Source organism: Carettochelys insculpta, chromosome 5 (genome assembly GCF_033958435.1).
Source record: "Carettochelys insculpta isolate YL-2023 chromosome 5, ASM3395843v1, whole genome shotgun sequence".
Taxonomy (NCBI): domain Eukaryota; kingdom Metazoa; phylum Chordata; order Testudines; family Carettochelyidae; genus Carettochelys; species Carettochelys insculpta.
In genome coordinates, this window is record NC_134141.1 from 125,050,889 (window position 1) to 125,074,110 (window position 23,222).

The following is a 23,222-nucleotide window of genomic DNA, read 5'->3' on the forward strand; positions in this document are numbered from 1 at the left end:
AGACCACTGCAACGAATTATTGAAGACCTACAACCTATCCTTAATCAGGATGCCACACTCCAGAAGGCCCTGGGTGACAGGCCTGTTCACTCCTACAGACAACCTCCCAACCTTATGAGGATCCTCACTAACAGCCACAGTCTATACCCCAGGAATACCAGTCCTGGAACCTCTCCCTGCCAGCTTTGTCCACATATCTTCTCTGGAAATACCATCACTGGACCTAACCAGGTTACTCTCAGAATCACAGGTACTCTCTCATGCTCCTCTACTATCATCATATATGCCATCATGTGCCAACAATGCCCAGATACTTGGTATACTGGACAGACATCTAACTCCCTTAGACAAAGGGTTAAAGGGCACAAAACAGACATCAAAACACTCCAGATCCACAAACCACTTAGTCAACATTTTAATGGAATGGGGCATTCTATTAATGACCTAAAGGTATGTGTGTTACTGAAAAAGAATTTTCGCACCGTTCTTCCAAGGGAAGCAGCCAAGCTGGCTTTTATATTCAAATTCAGCACATTAACACATGGTTTAAACCGGGACGGGAACTTTCTGATTCACTATAGGGGCTCGTCTGCATACTTGGCTTAATCTAATTCTTGACCTCTCCCCCACCCCTCCACTCTCTGATTTGCTCACCTTTATTGTCTTTTTCTGATTTGTCCTCCTTGCTTACTGTTTTTGGTTCTCTGTGCCTTAAATATTGAGTTTGTTTTGGTCTGGCTATGGTCTGAAGAACTGGGTTTGTCCCACGAAAGCTCACTTAATAAACTATTTTGCTAGTCTTTAAAGTGCTACTTGACTGCTTTTTGTTTTCATATGTAATCTGTTTTTCATGTCTCTTTGTTATAGGACGCATATTCTCAGGCCTTTAACAGAATGGCCCACTCCAGTGAAATGCTCACTGACAGGCTTATGTGTATTGAGATTCCTGATGTCTACTCTGTGTCCATTCATTATTTGGTGAAGAAACCAGCTGCTTCAAGATAGGCCCAAGGATCAACAACAGAACACCACTTCTCATAACCTATAGCCCCCAGCTCAAACCCCCGCACCAAATAATTACATCCCTATATCCTATTCTAGATCATGACGCTACACTCTGGAAGACCCTAGGTGACAGGCTTGTCCTCTCCTATAGACAACCTCCTAACCCAAGACAGATTCTCACTAGCAATCACGTTACACCACAGTAAGACTAATCCCGGAACTTTTCCTTAAAACAAACCCACTGTCAACTTTGTCCACACATTTATTCTGGTGATACCATCACTGGACCTAACCACATTTATTTCAAGATCAAGGGCTCATTCTTATGTACCTCGACCAAAATTATATATGCCATTATGTGCCAGCAATGCACCTCTACTATGTGCACTGGACAAACCAGGCACACTGCTGGAAAACACTTGCCGTGCTGCACAAAGGCCAAACAGGAGGACCCAATATTGGTAGTGGGATTGCACCACCATAAAATGGGGGGAACATCTGTGAGCTGAATGAGTGATGATATGGAAATACCCATCTTGCAGGTCGAGGGCTGAGAGGTAGGGTCACCATCCTGAAACATCTGTAAAGGATGTACTTAAGTCACCTGAGCTCTAAAATCCATCTCCATTCCCTACTCTTCTTCTGAGTGAGGAAGTCATTAGAATAGAGCTCTCTGCCCCGGAATTCTTCAAGGACAGGCTCTACCACCCCCAAACTGAGGAGGTGTTGACCTTCTGATTGAGGAGACTCCCGGAGAAGGGTCCCTGAAGAAGGATGGGGTAGGAGGTATAGAGGTGAAGGGGATGGCGCATCCTTTCACCATCAGTACCAAGATCCATCTATCTGTGGTGATGCCTCCCACTGATGCAGAAAGGGGCGGAGATGGTGACAGAACGGTTATGTGGCGACCTGTTGGAAGCAATGGAACAAATCCTCAACCACATGCTCAAACTCCTGTTTTGAGAGTGGAATGCCACTGGCTGTTGGCTCTGATTTTGCCTGCCCAAAGGAAAGCACTGTGCTCTCAGTCTCTGCTATTGTTGAAATCGGGGTTGCTGCTGGGACTCTTGGTACTGGTCCCGAGGGTGTTGGAACAGGGAGTACTGAGCCTCTTTGGCCGGGGCGCTGTGTACATCCCTAAGGCACACGGTGTCATCCTAGAGTCCTTCATAGAATGAAGGATGTCAGTTTTATTGGCAAAAAGATGCTGGCAGACAAACAGGAGATCTTCTACCTTGCATTGGAGCTCTTTTGGCATCGCTGAAGGGACAAGCCAGGAGGTATGGCACGCGACTACCACCGGGGAAGTGATGTGCACTGCTGTGTCCACTATAGCCATGGCCAACTTCAGAGCTGTGCCAGCAATAGTATGGTCAGCAGCTGTATTGATGATCAGTACCAACGAGGTGGTGTTGTCACAGGTTGTTGACTGATCAGTACTGGCACCTGAACCAGGTGTAGAGGGCATGCACAATACAACATGCTTGTGGAGGTGCCACACCACCTCCCCTGGTGTTCAAGAGTGGGGAGAAGTATCTGCCCTAGGCTGATGTGAAGTGCTCAGTTACAGGGAATGCAAGTGGTGCTGTTTTCTAGCGGGCGGGACAGGCGGTGCAGACACTGAAGTGGTTTGCTTTGCCTTGGCCAATGGCAGGCTTACCAGCACAGAGGGTGTCACCGGTGCAGACAAAGTCAACGTTACACACTTGCATTTCGGCATGTAATGCACTCGTTTCGTCAGTGGTGCCAGGGAGTCCAGATTGGTGCTCCCTTCTGGCATGGCCTGTATAGATAGCATTGGAGGCCAGAAAAGGGCAGGAGACTGACCCGATACAGCAACGGGAGATCCTCTGGAGGCCAGGGGACACTTGGAGTCCTCACCCTTGGCTGCAGTCTTAGCCGTTGGATCGTCCGGGGATGGTGGCTGTAAAGACTTATACAGGGAAGTCTTAAACCTATTATCCTGGTTCTTGCAAGCTCTTGCCATCAGGCTGGAACAGTGAACACAAGCCTGCATTTGGCGGCCTTCTCCAAGGCATTTAATGCAAGACACATGGCCATCTGATGCATGCACGGTGCCCTTGCAAGTGGCTCACTGCTTGATTCCCGGAGAACCAGGCATAGCAGTGACAGTACACTAACTCTACTAACTAACTAATAACTTGTTTTGTTTTTTGACTATAACAGTGTAGAACAGGGCACAAAACTTGGACTAGGGTAATGGTTGATGAACTAACAGGATAACTGTTTTCGGAACTCTTGCAGAGAGTAGCAAGGCTTCATCTGCAATCAAAGATAGTAGAGAAGGAACTGAGGAGTCCATGCCACGTGTGCGCCAGAGAGCATGAGGAGGTGCTGCTGCATATGCATGGTGCAGGAAACCATGGCTATGGAAAAATCTCTGAGCACTGGTGTGAGGACACACCAACACCCAGAGTGGAGCACCCACAGGGACACTAGTTGAGGAAGAATCAATCATTCTACTGTGCATCAATTAAAAGTCACCTACTTATTACAAATGCGCCTTTCCAGGGGAATGCTATGTCATAATGTTGAGCTGAAGGATTCTAGGACATTGACGTAATTATCCTGCTGAATCTAGGCCATTGTTGTGTGATGTCCCATGAAAAACTAATTTAGAAATTCAGAAGTTCTCAAACTACCTGCTGAAATTCACAAGCGCGTACGCTGAACAGCCATTAGCTGTTAGGATTCAGAAGGCCCGTTACCCCTTTCATGCTGCTCCATCTTTTTTTAATTCATGGTTTTAATAACTATGCACCAAAGAGTTAGGTATTAAACTGGTTTGCAAAACACAAGCGCAATGAAAAGACTCAGTCTTAACGATGCCCACAGTACAATTCAGATATGTACTTGGAAGTTAAGCATCACTGTCTTTCCATGTTTTCTGTTTTGTTGCATCTCCCAGAGGCTTACCCTGGGTTACGTGTTATACAGACAAATATTAATAGTCATCCTCAAGATCTCACAAGCTGAAACCAAGCACAGTGAGTACCAGAAACAAAGAGCAGGACAGAAAGGCTTGAGTAATGAACACAGAAGCAGACAGGGACAAAATGTGGCATGATGTCCTTAAACAAATAAAACCAGCTGTTCCCAATAGACACATAAGCCATGGCTGATTCACTGAATGCTTGTTAAAATCAAAGTAGAAATGGCTCTTGAGGAGGTTTTGAAAGAAGAGGCAGTGACTATCCAGATCGATTCAGGGACAGTGCTGCACATGTAAGGGGTGGCACAGAAAAAATCATAAAGGTAGCAGTAGGAGAAGCTGATCACCGGATAAACTGGCTGGCATCCTTGGCAGAGCAGGAAGCAGCAAGGATGACACAAGAGACAAGCCAGGAGAAGCAGAGGGGCCTTGACAGGACAAGATGTGTTGAGAGTGGGAAAACCATGTAAGAGAACTGAAGAGAGCAGTGACACAGGACCAGGGGCAGGAATACAGACCCAGCAGCCATATTTGGAGGGACAGAAAGGGTTGGGAAGGCATGATGCGGGCATCAGAGAGAAGGTGACAGAAATCAAGATAGGAGATGAGAACTACAGTTTTAACAACATGGATAGAAAGAAAAGTCAGAATTTGACTGTGTGAAGAAAAAAAGGCTTTGAAACTAGCCTAGATGTGTACGGTAAGGGTGGAAGGAGTCATAAGAACGGCCACACTGGGTCAAACCAAAGGTCCATCTAGCCCAGTATCCTGTCTGCCGAAAGCAGCCAATGCCTGGTGCCCCAGAGGAGGTGAACTGAAGACAATGATCAAGCAATTTGTCTCCTGCCAACCATCTCCCGCCTTCGACAAAAGGCTAGGGGCACCATACCTTACCACTTGCTAACAGCCATCTATGGACCTAACCTCCAAATATTTATCGAGCACTTTTTGAAACTCTGTTAGAGCCCTGGCCTTCACAGCGTCCTCTGGTAAGGAGTTCCACAGGTTGACTGTGGGCTGTGTGAAGAAAAACTTTCTTTTATTAGTTTTGAACCTGCTACCCATTAATTTCATTTGGTGTCCTGTAGTTCTTATATTATGGGAACAAGTAAATAACTTTTCTGTATTCACTTTCTCCACACCATTCATGACTTTACAGACTATCATATCGCCCCTCAGTCTCCTCTTTTCTAGACTGAAAAGTCCCAGTCTCGCTAGCCTCTCCTCATATGGGACCCGTTCCAAACCCTTAATCATTTTAGTTGCCCTTTTCTGAACCTTTTCGAATGCCAATATATCTTTTTTGAGGTGAGGAGACCACATCTGCATGCAGTACTCAAGATGTGGGCGTACCATAGTTTTATATAGAGGAAGTCAGATATTCTTTGTCTTATTTTCTATCCCATTTTTAATTATTCCTAACATCCTATTTGCTTTACTGACAGCCGCTGCACACTGCGTGGATGTCTTCAGAGAACTATCCACGATAATTCCAAGATCCCTTTCCTGATCTGTTGTAGCTAAATTTGCCCCCATCATATTATATGTATAATTAGGGTTATTTTTCCAAATGTGCATTACCTTACACCTACCCACATTAAATTTCATTTGCCATTTTGCTGCCCAATCATTCCGTTTGCTGAGATCTTTCTGAAGTTCTTCACAGTCTGCTTTGGTTTTGATTGTCCTGAACAGTTTGGTGTCATCTGCAAACTTTGCCACCTCACTGTTTATCCCTTTCTCTAGATCATTGACAAAGAAGTTGAACAAGATTGGTCCCAGGACTGACCCTTGGGGAACACCACTAGTTACCCCCTTCCATTGTGAAAATTTACCATTTATTCCTACCCTTTGTTTCCTGTCTTTTAACCAGTTCCCAATCCATGAAAGGATCTTTCCTCCTATCCCATGACCACCTAATTTACATAAGAGCCTTTGGTGAGGGACCGTGTCAAAGGCTTCCTGGAAATCTAAGTATACTATGTCTACTGGATCCCCCGTGTCCGCATGCTTGTTAACCCCTTCAAAGAACTCTAACAGATTAGTAAGACATGACTTCCCTTTACAGAAACCATGTTGATTTTTGCTCAACAAATCATGTTCCTCTACGTGTCTGACAATTTTATTCTTTCCTATTTTTTCTACTAATTTGCCCGGTACTGACATTAGACTTAGTAGCTAGTAGGCATCCTTCAGTCTGCATAGACTATGGATCGCGCCCTTTAAAGTTTCAATTGAGGACTTCATTTACAGCGTCTGTTGTGACTATGAAGACCCACACGAGAGTGACAGTCCTTGCTGCATCTCTTGCAGATGTGGTGGGTGTCTGGCAAGTCCTTACTGTGCTTTCTGTGCGCTCGCTTCTCCTCTGCTAGCTGTCTGATCTTCATCTCGCCCTTCTGAAGGCCCTTGTGCAACCCCTGCCTCCATCTGCTGCGGTCATCTGCTAGTTCTTCTCAGCTGTCCAGCTCGATGTCTACCTCTCCGAGGTCTCTCTTGCAGACATCTTTGTCGCGCAATTGGGGGCCTCCGGGAGGTCTTTTGCCAGAGGCTAGCTCACCATACAGGATGTCTTTTGGAATCCTTCCATCATTAATCCTGTGGACGTGGCCAAGCCAGCGGAGTTGACGCTGCCTGAGGAGGGTGTGCATGGTTGGGATTCCAGCTTGCTCGAGGACGGCGGTGTTGGTCACTCTGTCCTTCCATGATATTCCAAGGATGCGCCTGAGGCAGTGCAAGTGGAAGACGTTCAGCCTCTTTTCCTGGCGGGCATACAGGGTCCAAGTCTCGCTACCATAAAGGAGGGTGCTGAGGATGCAGGCTCTGTAGACTTGCATTTTGGTGTGAGTGTACAGCTTGTTGTTATTCCACACTCTCTTGCTGAGTCTGGACAGAGTTGTGGCTGCTTTTCCAATCCTCCTATTTAGCTCAGTGTTCAGCGACAGGGTGTCAGCGATGGTGGACCCGAGGTAAACGAACTCGTGGACGACCTCTGACGTATAGTTGTCAATGCTGATTGATGGGGATTCAGCAACATCCTGACCGAGTACGTTTGTCTTCTTTAGGCTGATGGTAAGCCCAAAGTCCTTGCACGCTTTGGAGAACTGATCGAGTAGTTTTTGAAGCTGGTCTTCTGTGTGAGACACTACAACAGCATCGTCTGCGAACAGCATGTCTCTGATGAGGACTTCCCGCACCTTACACTTAGCTTTCAGCCTTGCAAGGTTAAACAGTTTCCCATCAGATCTTGTGTGCAGCAAGATGCCCTCTGTTGAAGATCCAAAGGCATGCTTCAGGAGGAGTGCGAAGAAGATCCCAAACAATGTCGGAGCAAGCACGCATCCTTGTTTGACGCTGCTCCTGATTCTGACTCCGATGAGATGATTCCAGTCATTGAAAAGAAGCGCGCTGCACTCCTGGAGTACAAACGCTCACTGAGCCAGAGTACCCAGGAAGCACTTAGAGAGGCCAGAAGAAAAGTACAGCAGACAGCCAGGCGCTGTGCCAACAACCACTGGCTCCAGCTATGCAGCAGCATCCAGACCTGTGCTGACTTTGGTAATCTCAGAGGAATGTACGAGGGTATGAGGAAGGCATTAGGACCCACCCAGAACAAGATGGCACCTCTGAAATCCAAATCTGGTGAAGTCATTGCTGACAAAGCCAAACAGATGGAGTGCTGGGTTGAGCACTACTCCAAGCTGTACTCACGCGAGAACGTTGTGGTTGACACAGCCCTCGATGCCGTCGAGCTCCTACCAGTAATGGACGAACTGGATCAAGAACCGACTGTGGATGAACTGAAGAGAGCCATCGACAGCATTGCAGCAGGAAAGGCCCGTGGCCAGGATGGTATACCACCAGAGGTAATCAAATGTGCCGCGGACACACTCCTGGAACCCCTACATGAGCTACTGTGCCTGTGCTGGAAAGAGGGTGAGGTTCCACAGGATATGCGCAATGCTAACATTGTAACGTTGTATAAGAACAAAGGAGACAGAAGCGACTGCAACAACTACCGTGGAATCTCCCTCCTAAGCGTCACTGGTAAACTGTTCACTCACGTCATGCTTGGCAGACTCCAGAAGATTGCTGAGAGGGTGTATCCCGAGTCACAGTGTGGATTCCGTGCAGAGAGGTCTACCGTTGACATGGTCTTCTCTGTAAGGCAGCTGCAGGAGAAGTGCAGGGAGCAGAGAAAGCCACTCTACATAGCCATCATCGACCTGACCAAGGCCTTTGACTTGGTCAGCAGGGATGGTCTGTTCAAACTGCTCCACAAGATAGGCTGTCCTCCACAGTTACTCAAGATATATACTGACATTAGACTTACCCATCTATAATTGCTAGGGTCTCCTTTAGAGCCCTTTTTAAATATTGGTGTTATATTAGCTGTCTTCCAATCATTGGGTACCGAAGCTGATTTAAAAGGATAGGTTACAAACCACCATTAATAGTTCTGCAATTTCACATTTGAGTTCTTTCAGAACCCTTGGGTGAATGCCATCCGGTCCTGGAGACTTGTGACTGTTTAGCCTATCAATTAGTTCCAAAACCTCCTCTAATGTAATGATACTTAAATCTGGGACAGTTCCTCAGATTTGCCACCCATAAAGGACAGTTCAGAGTCAAAGATGATCCCAAGGTTACAAACTTCTGTTGCACACAGGAGTGATGTTAACAGAATCAAAGGACTGGGGGTATGCAAAGGAGCTAGATTCTAGAAGAATTACATTATATTTAAGAGTTTCAAAGTTAATTAAGAATGGTTTTCACAGGAAATTGGAAACTAAAAAAAAATGATCTAAGTGGATGTGCAGAGAACTTTAACTTGGGAGACGAACAAATCCATGAAATAAAAAGTAACCATTCTGCTACAGAAAGGCAACTTCTGCAGCTCCTTGTGACAGCCCAGACTGGATCTGTAAACTCCTTTCCCATCAGAACAGTATTTTACCAGATATTTTGAGAGCAACTTGTTTGAAGATGGAAAATCTGCAGACTCAAACTTTTTTCACTTTGAAACTGAATTTTGTGATGATAAAAATAGAGAAGTTACTCACCATAGTAACGGTGGTTCTTCGAGATGTGTCCCTGTGGGTGCTCCACAATAGGTGACGGGCTTGCCCGGCGCCGCAGATCGGATCTTCCAAGCAGTTTCTGCTGGACCGCGCATGCGCCGGCGCGCGCCGCTCCCTTGCGCGCTCCTGGCCACGTGCGCGATCCGGTCCCCGCCAGTTCCTCGACCAACCGCCTCGGGTGCGCCTACAAAACACTAACAGAGATCCGAAGCGGGGAGGATGGGCGGGTAGTGGAGCACCCACGGGGACACATCGCGAAGAACCACCGTTACTACGGTGAGTAACTTCTCTTTCTTCTTCGAGTGTCCCCGTGGGTGCTCCACAATAGGTGACTACCCAGCAGTAACCCAAGATAGGAGGTGGGTAATCGGATTATGTGCAGCTTGTCCCCGAGAGGACCGCTGCAGAGAGACGGGTATCCTCTTGGAATACCCTGTGAAGGGCGTAATGTTTGGCGAAGGTGTCGTAGGATGACCAGGTCGCCGCTCTGCAAATGTCTTTTAACGCAACGCCCTTGAAAAAGGCTGTTGATGCCGCAACCGCCCTGGTGGAATGAGCCCTGGGAGTGGCCAATAAAGGAGTCTTTTTGAGATCGTAGCACATTTTTATGCAGGATACAATGTGCTTTGAGATTCTCTGCGAGGAGAGACCCTCTCCTTTCGATTTGGGAGCGAGGGAGACTAGGAGTCTATCCGTTTTCCGGAAGGACTTGGTCCTGTCTACGTAGAAGGCTAGCGCCCTCCTCACGTCCAGGAGATGTAGGCGCGCCTCTTCGTTGGAGTTATGAGGCTTTGGATAAAACGAGGGTAGAACAATAGGTTCGTTGACGTGAAACTCGGAAGAAACTTTGGGCACAAAGGCTGGATGCAGCCGTATGGTTACCGCCTCCTTGGAAAAAACAGTGCAGGGTGGCGTTGCCATGACTGCCGCGAGCTCGCTCACCCTACGAGCTGACGTAATTGCAAGAAGAAAGGTCGTCTTTATTGTAAGGAGGCAGAGGGGAACCGTGGCCAAGGGCTCGAATGGTGGTCCCATCAGTGTGGTAAGCACCAGGTCCAAGTTCCACGAAGGTGGAATCGGTTTCCGAGGGGGGTAGAGGTTTACCAACCCTTTGAGGAACCTGGTAACCATAGGGTGGGCAAACACCATGTGCCCTTCCTCCTCATGTCTGAACGCCGAGATGGCGGCAAGGTGGACCTTTAACGAGGATAGCGAGAATCCTCCTCTCTTGAGGTCCAGTAAATACTCTAGAATTGTAGGTATAGGCACCGAAAGGGGGGCCAGCTGTTTGGTAGAACACCAAGCTGTGAAGCGAGTCCATTTTTGTTTGTAGGTCTTCCTAGTGGAAGTCCTCCTGCTACTTTCTAGGACTTGCTGTACTCCCACTGTGCATGTGCTCTCTAGGGAGCTGAGCCATGGATTAACCACACTTGCAGTCGCAGGCTTTGGGGGTGCGGATGCACTATGGACCCCTGGGCTTGCGTGAGCAGATCCGGCGCCACCGGAAGAGGCATCGGTGGACGGTCCGACATGCGCAGGAGTAGGGGGAACCATTCTTGGTGATCCCACGTTGGGACTATCAGGATCATCCGGGCCCTTTCCCTCCTGGCTTTTTGCAAAACTTTGTAGATCGGCACTGTGGGAGGAAACGCATAAAGCAGGGGGCCCCCCCACGGGATCGCGAACGCGTCCCCCAGGGACCCCCATCCCAGTCCTGCCCTGGAGCAGAATCGTGGGCACTGCTTGTTGTGCTGAGTGGCAAACAGATCTATTTGGGGAAAACCCAATGCGTGGAAAATCGGCCGTAGCAGATCGGGACGGATCTGCCACTCGTGTGTAAGCACAAAACGCCTGCTCAGCTGGTCTGCCTTCACGTTGTGCGCACCCGGCAAGTATGAGGCTTTCAAGATTATATCGTGGGCGATGCACCAGTTCCATAAGCAGATTGCTTCCGCGCATAAGGCACGGGATCGAGCTCCTCCTTGCCTGTTTATATAAAACATGGTGGAGGTATTGTCTGTACTGATCCCGACTACTTTGCCTTGTATGTGGTCTCGAAAGTGTTTGCAGGCGTTGAACACTGCTCTGAGCTCCAGTACATTGATGTGTAGTGACTGTTCCGTGGGTGACCACAGTCCTTGAGTCACCTCTTCGCCCATGTGCGCTCCCCACCCTATGAGGGAGGCATCTGTAGTGAGAAAAACCGATATTTGCGGCTGGTGGAAGGGTACCCCTGTTAGCAAGTTCCTGGGGTTTACCCACCATTGCAGGGATTTGCGCACCCCGGCTGTGGGCGACACCACCCTGTGAACGGTGTGTACTGCCGGTTTGTATACACTCGCCAGCCAGTGCTGCACGCTGCGCATGTGTAACCTGGCGTTCTGCACTACAAACGTCGCCGCTGCCATGTGGCCCAGCAGCTGCAAGCACGTCAAGACCGGCACCGTAGGGCTGAAGGTGATGACTTGCACGAGGGAACCGATGGCTCGAAAGCGAGCCTCTGGTAGGTATACTCTCGCTGTAACCGAGTTTATGCGAGCCCCTATGAACTCTATGTCCTGTGTGGGGTCTATTTGTGATTTTGCCAGATTGATAACCAGGCCAAGTGAGGAGAACGTGTTTGCTGTGACGCGTATCATGCGCAGAACCTCCCCTTTCGAGGCCCCTTTGAGCAGGCAGTCGTCCAGATACGGGAAAATAAATACCCCCTGTCTGTGCAGGTAGGCTGACACCACTGCCAAGGTCTTGGTGAAGACTCTGGGGGCCGAGGAGAGGCCAAACGGTAGGACCTTGTATTGGAAGTGTTCGTTGCCTACCATGAACTGGAGGAATCGCCGGTGAGCCGGATGGATGGTTATGTGGAAGTACACGTCTTGGTCATCAGAAAACGTTGCTTGCGCAGGTACCTGTTGAGGCCGCGAAGGTCTAAGATGGGCCTCCAGCCTCCTGTCTTTTTCTCCGTGAGGAAATACCTGGAGTAGAACCCTTTCCCGTGCAGTTGCTCCGGCACTCTTTCCACCGCCCCTATGAGCATGAGATGGTCCACCTCCTGCCTGAGCCTCGCTACATGGGAGGCCTCCTGGAGGTGGGGCTTGGGTGGAGGTCGTGACGGTGGGAGCGACTGGAAGGGGATGGCGTACCCCGTGGCTATGATCTCCAGCACCCATTTGTCTGTGGTGATCCTTTGCCACTGGTCGTAGAATGGTCGGAGGCGATGGTGGAACAGCCGCTTCGGATGACCTTGTGCGATGGTAGTGATGGCGCAGCCCTGGATCTGTATGTCAAACTTGTGGCCTTTGGCCCCGCCCCGAGGACGCATGGCTCTGTTGTGAGCGTCGCCTGGGAGTTCTGTACTGCTGGTGCTGTTGATGTCGCCCTTGCTCGTAACCCCTGTGATACTGGGGGCGCTGTTGCTGGTACTGGTACCGCCTTTGCTGAGGGTAGTACCTTTTCTTTGTGTATGGAGGGGTGTAAATCCCCAGGGTCCTGAGTGTGGCTCTTGAATCTTTACTGGAATGAAGGACCGAGTCAGTTGATTCAGCAAACAGCTTCTGCGAGTCGAAGGGAAGGTCAACTATCTTCGCCTGCAGATCCCTCGGTATACCCGAGGTCTGGAGCCAGGACTCCCTTCGCATCACCACTGCGGTTGCTGTGGAACGTGCTGCCATGTCCGCAACGTGCAAAGCAATCTGAACTCCCATCCTCGCAGCCGCGTAGCCTTCTTGCACTATGGCCTTGAGGACCGGCTTTTTGTCCTCTGGAAGCGAGTCCATGAGGGAAGTTAACCTGGAATAGTTGTCAAAATTATGGTTCGCTAAGTGCGCTGCGTAATTTGCCATTAGCAACGTTAAAGTGGAGGAGGAGTAGACCTTTCTGCCGAACAGCTCTAGCTTCTTGGCATCTTTGTCCGTTCCCCCTGTTTTAAATTGAGATGTTTTTGATCTTTGTTGCGAGGACTCCACCACCAGGGAGTTTGGCTGTGGGTGGCTAAACAGGAATTCCATGCCCTTCGCCGGCACGAAGTATTTCTTATCCGCTCTCTTTTGGTCAGGCGGAATAGTTGCAGGGGTCTCCCATATCGTAGTGGCGGACTCTAAGATCGCTTCATCAAGCGGTATTGCTACTCTGGAGGAGGCCGGAGGTCTCAAATTTTTGAGGAGCTTATGGTGTTTCTCTTGCACCTCTGCTGTCTGGATGCCTTGCGTGAAGGCCACCCTCTTAAACAGCTCCTGAAACTGTTTGAGATCGTCCGTAGGATGGACGTCCCCCAGGGCCGTAGCCTCATCCGGGGAGGAGAGCGAGGAACCGCTGGGGTACGTCTCTCTGGACCCTTCCGGTTCCTGCTGGTGATGGTACACCCTCTCGCTAGAGGTTTGCGAGGGAAAATCTCGGGGTTCCATGACCAGTCCCCCCTGAGATGCTTGAGTCTCTGTCCCCGGTCGCAATTGCCCTCGGGGGTACGAGATAGTTTGTGGGGATCTTTCCCTAGTAGATTGCCGATGGTGTCTATGCCCCGCGTGGTAGGGGCGACCATGGCAGTATAGGCACTGTTCTTGGGAAGGTGACCTAGACCACTCCCTTGGTGCGTACCCTCTGCGTCTGGGGGAGGGAGATCGTCGAGACACTGGAGAGAGTGATTTCGCATAATAGTCCAGTGGTTCAAACCCCAGGAAGGGTGAAGGTGGTCCCAGCCATGGCGAGGCTGGTTGTAAAAATGGAGAAGGGGGCTCCGGGTAGGCTAGGGGAGACCCCTGCCTTCTGGTTGGAGTCTGCAACATAAGTGGAGGGCTGTGAGAAAGCAGCTCCACAGCCCTGTCCGGAGAGGGGCTGCAATGCCTCCTCTTGTGTGCAGCCTTCCCCCTCCCTGGAGGAAGTGACTCCACCCCCTGACGCGCGGGGGATCCCGGCCCCATCGGCACCATGCTAGGCACGCTCGAAGGCGGTGCCGCACGTGCGGTGTCCTTCTGCGCCGCCGGTTCCCTGGGGGTCAGTGCCGCTGCCTGCGGTGCCGCCGGTACCGGCGCTTGTTTAGCCGCCGCCCTGCCTGTGGTGCGGGGCAGCTGGCTGATTATCGGAGGCTGAGCCATTTCCACGTGGCTCTCCATGCCGCTGCCGATCAGCTGTTGCTGCGGCTGGGGGCTGCGTGCTCCTCCCGTCCCGCTCACTGTTGCTGCCGGCAGGGATCGGGCTGGAGAGACTTTCCTCCGTTTTTGCGCTGATGGAGTGAGGGAGGCAGCTTTCCTTTTAAGGGCTCCGGAGGGTCCCTCCTGCTGCGGCCGCTCCGGCACGTCTGGCTGGAGGGCCTTATCAAGAAGCAGCATTTTAATCCGCATCTCCCTGTCTCTCCATGCTCTGGTTGTTAATTTAGCACAGAAGGCGCATTTCTGTGCCACATGGGACTCCCCCAGGCACCTTATGCATAGACTGTGCCCATCGGACACTGGCATCGCCTCTCGGCAGGACTCACATTTTTTAAAGCCTGAAGAGGACATTGTTGGTGAGTCTGAGTTTTTAAGCGGGTACTTAGCACCTTCTTTGTGCTGTTTTCCCCGTCCGATGGCCTGCCTCAGCAGGAGGGCTGATGGCCGTAGCTCCTGGCCTCCGGCGCTTGTTACTGGGACTGGACTGAAGCTGTCCCGCTCGTAGTTTGTTTGTTGTTTTTTTTTTTTTGCAAAATAACAACCGGCTAACTCGTAGTAGCCTAAGTATCTGAAAAACTTTTAAAGAAAAACAGATAAAGTCGTTGAATACGCTATTTGGCCTTAGCCTAGTCGGATTCCGTCTGCAGCCGACGGCAGTTAAGAGGAACTGGCGGGGACCGGATCGCGCACATGGCCAGGAGCGCGCAAGGCAGAAACTGCTTGGAAGATCCGATCTGCGGCGCCGGGCAAGCCCGTCACCTATTGTGGAGCACCCACGGGGACACTCGAAGAAGAAATACCAGGTTTATAGACCTGGATACTCCAGACCTCTGTTCACAAAACATATATGAGAAAATAGTACTTCAAGGGCAAATTGCTCTACTTCTGACACCAGCCCTGTAGGTGGTTTTTTGAAAGATGGATACCTTCCCAAAGTTAGGAAGGATACAAGGTGTGGGGTCAAGTGTGGGAACTTTACAGTGAGATTAATTTGTGCCGTTTACCCATAAAAAGGTAAACAGACATGTTCATAAAGATCAAAAAAGCATTAGTGTTACAGATAACTGTAGGAATTCCAGGATGAGAGCCAAGGGATGCTACCAGTAATACATGAAAAAAGTTTAAGCAAAGAGGCCAGACAACCACTGTCTATACATCAACATGGTTACTGCTCTACTTCAGCAGATAAGCCATCCAGCAGAGGGAGCTCATTAGCCAATCTTGTTCCCAAACATTTGCTGCAACAGCCGTGGCTGTCAGGATAATGAGATAATAAAAAGAAGTTACACTTTTTCAGAACTCAGAAAGGAATCAGGAAAGCAAATCTCTGCTCTCCAAATGGAAAGCTGGGAAACTGGTAAGAAATGCCTGAAGTCAAGGTGAGCATGAAAATTAAAAAAACAAAAACAGGAAGTTCCCTGCAATTCCAAGACTGTTCAGTGTTGCACACATGGGAGAAGAGTTAATAAAACTGATCCAAGATTTTGTTATGAGTCAGTAGTAAATCACAGCACTTACAAAGGAATGTCACTGTTAGATTTACCAGCGTCTTGGCCCTTTGAGAACTGAAGGTCTGCCATGTCACTTGAAATACAGTTTCAGGAAACTGAACGACAAACTTGTGTCTCATATCTTGGGACCAACAAGACTAAAACAATAGTAGACAGATCTGAAAATGGAACAGACTGGGAACCCCCATTAACAGGGCAAGTTAACTGACGGGGAGCAGTCTGACTTACAGAACTGAAAGTGGGATTTGGAAGGGGTACACTGAGATAATGGACTCTGTAATTAAGATAGTTTACCCCAGAATGAGCCTCGGGAATTAGCTATAAGGAAAAAACTGACTGAGCTGGCCAAAACTGAGGAGCACCTCAAGATTCTATTATCAGGGAAAAAAAAACCCCAGCAACTGAAATTTACCTGGAACTCTTAAACCAAGCTCAAAATCCAATTGTCACCTCAGGACTCCCTAGTAATACACACTGGAAAACATAATCCCAACAATATATGTAAAGTGTTGGGGTCTAAATTAGCAGTTAGCACTCAAGAAAAATTGAAGTCACTGTGGATAGCTCTCTGAAAACAACCACTCAGTGTGCAGCGGCAGTCAAAAAAAGCTAACGATGTTGGGAATCTTAGGAAAGGAACAGAAAAGACAACAGAAAACATCATATTGCCTCTACATAAATCCACGAAACACATACATCTTGCATGCAGATGTGGGCACCGCATATCAAAAAAAGATAGGATGAAATTGGAAAACATTCAGAAAAGGCCAAAAAATGATTAGGGCTATGGGTGAGCTTTCATATGAGAAGAGAGAAATAAGATTGGGGCTTTTCAGCTTGGAAAAGAGATAATTAAGGGAGGATACGATAGAGGTCTACAAAATCATGACTGTGTGCAGAAAATAAATAAGAAAGTGTTATTTACTTGTCCTCAACACAAGAAGGAAAGCGTCTATTAATTGCATTGTGTGATAGCAGGTTTAAAACACAAAAAGAAGTACTTCCCCACACAACATACAACCTGTGCAGCCCATTGTCATGGAGGTGTTGTGAAGGCCAAAGCTACAACAGGATTCAAAAAAGTAAATAAGTTCACGGTTTCATCAATTACTATTAGGCCAGATGGGCAGGGAGTGTGTCCCTTTCCTCTGCTTGTCAGAAGCTGAGAATGGGCAAGAGGGCATGAATCACCTGATAATTACCTGTTCCAGTCATTCCCCCTCAAGGCTTGAAATTGGCCACTGCTGGAAGACAAGATACTGGGCTAAATGGACCTTGAGTCTGATGCAATATGGCTGTTCTTACATTATCCAAGACTCTCCTAACTCCACCAAACCAGCAAGACTGTGGCAGACAAGATCTTCACTGATTTGTTTTAAAAACTGGTTTTCCAAAAAAGGTTCATCATGGCCAAGGAGCCAAGTGTGCAATCATTTATTCAGAAAGTTACAGTGCTGTTTCAGTTTTACATCTCTCACAGCCCCCTACCACCTACTAGCCAATGGGCAGGAAGAACTGGTCTCTTGTGCTGCGTTGAGAACCGCGCCAAAAGAATGAAAGTCAAGCTGGAATTTCTTCCTTAAATAAGTTCATCTAGGCCTATGACCATACACAAAATGAAGCTACAGAGGTCTCCCCTCTCTGTATTATATAAATGTTCTTCACATTTGTCCAGGCACTTGGTTACCTACAAACTGTGAACATACACCTGGACACCGTAAAGATTAAGCTGAGAGATGGAAACACCTGATGAAAGAAGCTTATGAATTGGCATCAAAGTATTCTCAAAAACCTGCTGCTCATGGTAAAAATCAGTATGGTCAGAAAGTACATGGTGCTGCCCTCCAGACCAGTGACAATACTGGTACAGAACCTTTCAGAGAGAATGGCCAGGAAAATTAGAATCTTATTGGAAAGATAAGATTCATGTAGTACATATTGAACCTCTCTCATCCAGCACCCTGGGGACCTGACCAGTGCCCGATGAAAAAATTTGCCACTGATGGAAGGTCAATATTTTCTTCCACATTACCAACGTCTGCTGCTTACTGGGCTCTTAAAAGACATTTAGGGGTAAATTACAGCTAAATAACATCACAGAACACTGACAGCCAGGACTGATGGCTGTAAACAAACTTTATGGGACCACAGGAAACTTGACCATACCCATGATAAGTGGTCATCCACCTAAGTAAAAATGATTCCAGATTATGGAGTTTTCTGGACACGAGAGGTTCAACCTGTATTTGAACAGAAAGGGGACAGTCCAGTCTATAAAATAAAAAGCAAAAGAAAAAAATGTTAAGAGTTCACCTCAACCCTTTAGATTCCTGGGACTTCTTGCCCGTGGATGTAACATCACCTTCTAAACCAAAGGAACACAGAGACCAAGGCAAATAAGTCCAACAAGAGATAAAGTGAAGACAAGCATTTGGACTTCAGCCATTAAGATCAGGGGAGTGAATATGAAGTGCATTATATGATACCACCAGAACTGCCCACGGTGCAAATTCTGTGAATTACAAGGTAGAGACACGTCATCCGTATCTGGAAAATGAGGATACAGTTCACTCCACGGACTCAGAAACTGTTCATTAGATTGACGTAACGTTCTCACTAGCCACTGTAAAACATGAATGCCAAAATGAGATCCTAGAACCAGAAACCAGCAGTGCTCAAGGCGGCATCTCACGAGGGCAATCCACAGACACTCAAGGACATTAAAGTGCAAAAAGAAGAGCCACACAGACACCAACATAAGAACGTTTAGGACCATTCACTCAAATGGATTTAGCCACTGCGTCTCTATTGGACTAGTGACTGCACTATGTGGTTATTGTCATGTTTGTCAGATCTCATACTAAATGTTTATTCTTATCCCACAGTCTAGTCAAGACTAATGTAATTCCAGTAAAGTGATCTTGACTTATGGCATGCCTACTACTCTGAATGAAGTGTTTTATAATTCTGGTTAGTTTATTAGGCCAGCTTAGTATGTGCTCTGAATAGTTTGCTATATGCCCAGTGACAAAGTTACGAGATTATATCACTGCTCACAGAGGAACTAGTTATGAAGAGGTAGCTGTGTTAGTCTATCTTCACATAAAAAAAAATAAAAACCACTCATGTAGCACTTTAAAGACTAACGTATTAGATGATGACCTTTCATAGGGCAGACCCACTGCTTCAGATCTGGAGAGATCAGTCTATTTCCAGATCTGAAGCGGTGGGTCTGCCACATGAAAGCTCATCTCCTAAAATTATTTTGTTAGTCTTTCAAGTGGTATTGACTGCTTTTTAGTTTCATAGAGGAACTGTTTTCTTCACTTTTACGTTCAGTTAAGATAGCGGAACTAAAATTGACAGATTTTTTTCTGCTTAATACGAAATAAACTGAAGAAATGCACACAGGTTTCCACCATCAATACCAGAGCTTGTGACAGAGACCCAAAGACTCAGCTGGGGACAGGTACAACTTTGGGCAACTTGCAGACTTCTTCTAATAAATCAAATAATGGACTGCAGGTTGTACATAATTACCAGAAATGTTGGTATGTTACATTCTCATGGGTTGAGCGCAGAGTTCAAATGAATGTCAGGGTTAGATTTACCTGGGCCCTGCACCTTTAAAGTTTGATAGTTGGTTGAGGGAGCCCGAGGGAAGAGCTCTCCTTGTAGTAGCAGCAGCAGCCGCCTGTGTTCTAAAAGGACTGAGCAGAAATGGGGCTTGTGCAAGCTGTGTGTTTATTTTTGGAAATTAAGTTTAAAATGCAAACTGTTTAGCAAAAAATTAAACAGATATGGTTGTACAAAACTGTAAGCTATGATTACAGTTATGTGCATTCTGAGAGGTAAGGGAAGGTCAGAAAAATAGCTCTGTATATAATGGAGCTTTATAAACTTACTGTCAAGAGTTGGCTGTGTTCGAACACCACTATGCCCATTCTATAAACAAAGGAAAAACAAATGAGTAAGCCACTTAACAGAGGTGGTATTAAAACCCCACAAGATCTGGACATTTAACAGGCTGCTCATCACAAAACTTTATATTCATTCCAAACCAAACACCAGAATAATGAACTGCCGTTCTTTGGGTAGGTAGAATCTTTGAGATACTCACTCAAGGGACATGGGAATAAAAATAGAATAAGAGGGCAGTACGAATGAATGATGGATAACATTTGCTCTTTGGCCACAGTATCACACTGGGGGCTAAGAGCTGAGCAGACAAAACAATCCTCAAATCTTTTGTAGACTCACTGCTTCCCAATACAGAGTTCTCCACCATGAAAGCATGGTCCACTCTCTTTGCTCCTAGATGCATACAATAAACCCCCAAAATGCACAAGTTTGAGTTGCACTTAACTTCTCTTAACGTGAGTTAAGTGCAACTTGAAGCCGATCTGCAACTGTCCGCCAGCTTGGCTCCTCCAGCTGGGAGAAGCTGTGTTGCTGCAGCTGTCTGCTTGGCGTGGCTTCTCCCAGATGGCTCCCAGCTCCCTGAAGGAGCCAGGAAAATGGACCAGCACTGGTGCTGGTCAGTTTCCTGGCTCCCGCAAGTGAAGGGGAGCTGGGAGCCAGGCTGCTGCCTGGTCCTCAGCTCCCCTCCACTCACTGGAGCCAGGAAACTGACCAGGGCTGGCGCCCACATCGGTTTTGTTGCTCTCCCATATTGTGTGGGAATTTTGGCTTACGTGGAGGTTGCAAGAACACAACTCCTGCATAAGTTGGGGGTCTACTGTACAGATATTTAGCTGCATTAATACACAGTTTCCTTCCGAGTTTATCAAGTGACCCACATGGCTCTGAATCAGTGACCCGTCCTCTATTATTTACCACTTCCCCAGTTTGTGTTAGCTATAAACTTCATCAGTGATCATTTTATATTTTCCTTGAGGTAATTAATACAAACGTTCAACACTTTAGACAGTAGTTTTCAAACTTTTTTTGGCCATCCAGCTGAAGAAAATTGTTGATGTCCATGATCCAACACAGCTGGGGATGAGGGGTTTGGTATGTGGGAGGAGGCTCAGAGCTGGGGCAGAGGGTTAGGGTGCAGAGGTGAGGGCTGCAGAGTGAGGCTGGGAATGGGGGGTTCAGGGTCTGGGAGGGGGCTCTAGAGTGGGAGAAGGGTTTGGAGTGTGGAAGCACATCAGGGCTCTGGACAAGAGAGTACAAGCACTAGGATGGGACCAGGCATGAGAGATTTGGGAGGATGCTATCAGGACTGGGGCAAGTGATTGGACTGGAGGCTTACGTCCAGCAGCTCCCCATCAGTGGTGCAGCTTCCCACCTGTCCTGGCACCACAGATCATGGTGCACGCCAGAAGGGGCCAGCAGCAGGTCCAGCCAGCTCCTAGGCAGAGGCCTGCAAGCACTAACCAGGAAATGGGAGTGCAGAACTGATGCTTGGGACAGGGGTTTTAAAAGTATCCGTCACAATCCAGCCTTAGCCAGCTACCAGGTCCCTGTGTGTTGGGCAAGGCAAACCAGCTTCTTACTTTCTGCAAACCAGTACTTGGTCATTACCTGCACTTTGAATACCAATGATGTTGGACCAAGAACCAGCTGCTGCTGGACCTAACTAGAAATATACCAACTCAATAATTCCCTTTTACAATTACATTTTGAGACCTATCAGTCAACCAGCTTTTAATCCAGTTAATATATACTATGTTAATTTTACATTGTTCTAGATTTTTTTAATAAAAAATGTCACCCATGCTTGCATCAATTCTGTTATATTTGTCAATCATGTGTGTAATATCAGTAAAAGATTCCAAGTTAGCTTGTCAGGATCTATTTTTTAGAAACCTATGTTTATCGGCATTAATCCTCCTTTAAGTCTTTCGTAATTGAGTACTACATCAGCTACTTCATTATCTTACTCAGGACCAATGCCAGACTGATAGGCTTATAATTACTCGGGTCATTCTATCTGCGCTTTTTAGCTAATGGCACCACACTGGCTTTTGTCCAGTCTTCTGGAAAACCCCATTCTTCCCAAAGATGTATCGAAAATCATCACTAACAGCCCACTAAGTTCCTCAGGCAGCGATTTTTATATTCTTGGATGCAGATTACGTGGCCCTGCTGACCTTGTGATCTTTAAAATGTAAGGTGCATGTTCTCTTTCATCTTGTAATTAATAATAATAATAATATTATTAAACTTGTATACTGTAGCAGTGCCTGAAGGCCACAGCCAGGTCATTCCCTCTGTGCTATATGCTGTACAAATGTAATAAGTACCAAACTTGTGCTGGCAAGATATCATGGTGGCTTATGTAATAGCATCTTGGTTTTTAAGAAAACCTGCTGATAAGTTTCAAAAAGGAGGAGTCAACCAAAATGACAATGTTTGCTAGAAACAGACTGAAGAGCAAATCAAATCTAAACCCACAGAAACATCACACAGATCTGCACACCTGAGGACCAAAGTGCAAGAAAAGCGATAGCAAAAAACAGAATTCAGGGGGTGGTCAGTGTCAAAAGAGATGTTAAAAGAACCAATCGTCATCACTGTGTTAGCCACTGGAGTCTCACAGGATCAGCACTGTTCTGCAGCTTGTAAAACAGTTGATCTATAGCTACAGCATGTCAATCACACCCAAATCATTCAGGAATTAACCTAATGTTTACGAGCTCAAACATTTCTGAAATCTACTCACCGTGACTGCAACAGAGGTTGATTCTGAGGGAGCCATGGCGCTTTGGTGTGCTACCCTGCTGTGCACAGAAGTCTGATCATAGGAGGAAGTAGTTGTTACAGGGCTAGTGCTCTGGGATGAGCAGGTCAAACTGGAAGAGGTGATGGCAGAGGTTGTGTAGGTGGACTCCTGTACTGTATTGGATATTGGCAAAGAGGTATTCAAAGGATCACTGAAAAAGTAAAAGTTATTTATCATCTTGTTAAATGTCATTTCAGATACTGCCATGACATTTCCAGCTCCTGCACAACAATGTGGAACTGGACACCCATTTGCTCAGCTAGAAGTTGCTCAAGTTCCAGTTTCACGGCATAACTGAGCTTAATGTGCATCTGCACAGAGCAGAAGAGGGTATTTCCCCTTCCCAGGACAAGTGTATCTTCCCATCTCATGTTCCACTCTTCCTTCTCCCCAAGGAGCTAGCTAGGGTAATTATTGTCCTATGTTTTAAGGGACTTCTTATTCTTATGGTTTTCAATTGTAAGGTTGAGAGAGCAGATTCTACTTCTTACCATATGTGCGTACCAGAGCCCAGCACAAAGCCAATACCATAATGCTTGAAGATGTACTCACAAAAGGCACTAAAGAGACTTCACAACACAGTATTGCAAACATACATGACAATTTACACACACTGAGATTTGTTCTCTGCTTCTATATCTTCACAAACTCTTTACATGCGTAACCTTTTCAGTATTGCTTGATTCAGTATCAGTCTTGTAGGACTTGATTTTTCCCCCCCCCCAAAAAAGTTGCTTTTTAGCATGCACATTTTCTTGCTTCTGATACAAACATTATGATTAAAACAGCTACCGCAACAAG

The 23,222-nt window shown here is 47.2% G+C and overlaps 1 protein-coding gene and 1 non-coding gene across 6 annotated transcripts in view; both read right to left on the bottom strand.

The window, feature by feature from the left end:
* UBAP2 (ubiquitin associated protein 2) overlaps positions 1–23,222 on the bottom strand; it is a 167,407-nt gene that overhangs the window by 37,608 nt on the left and 106,577 nt on the right. For all 5 annotated transcript variants that reach the window (XM_074995845.1, XM_074995844.1, XM_074995843.1 and 2 more), the window contains 2 exons: positions 22,362–22,572; positions 19,597–19,636 (listed from right to left, as the gene is read on the bottom strand). In XM_074995845.1, coding sequence (XP_074851946.1) covers positions 19,597–19,636; positions 22,362–22,572 — 251 coding nt within the window. The remainder of the gene's footprint in view (positions 1–19,596; positions 19,637–22,361; positions 22,573–23,222) is intronic.
* Positions 3,829–3,909, bottom strand: LOC142013969 (small nucleolar RNA SNORD121A). Its single transcript, XR_012645842.1, has one exon. It is a non-coding gene; the product is annotated as a small nucleolar RNA SNORD121A (small nucleolar RNA).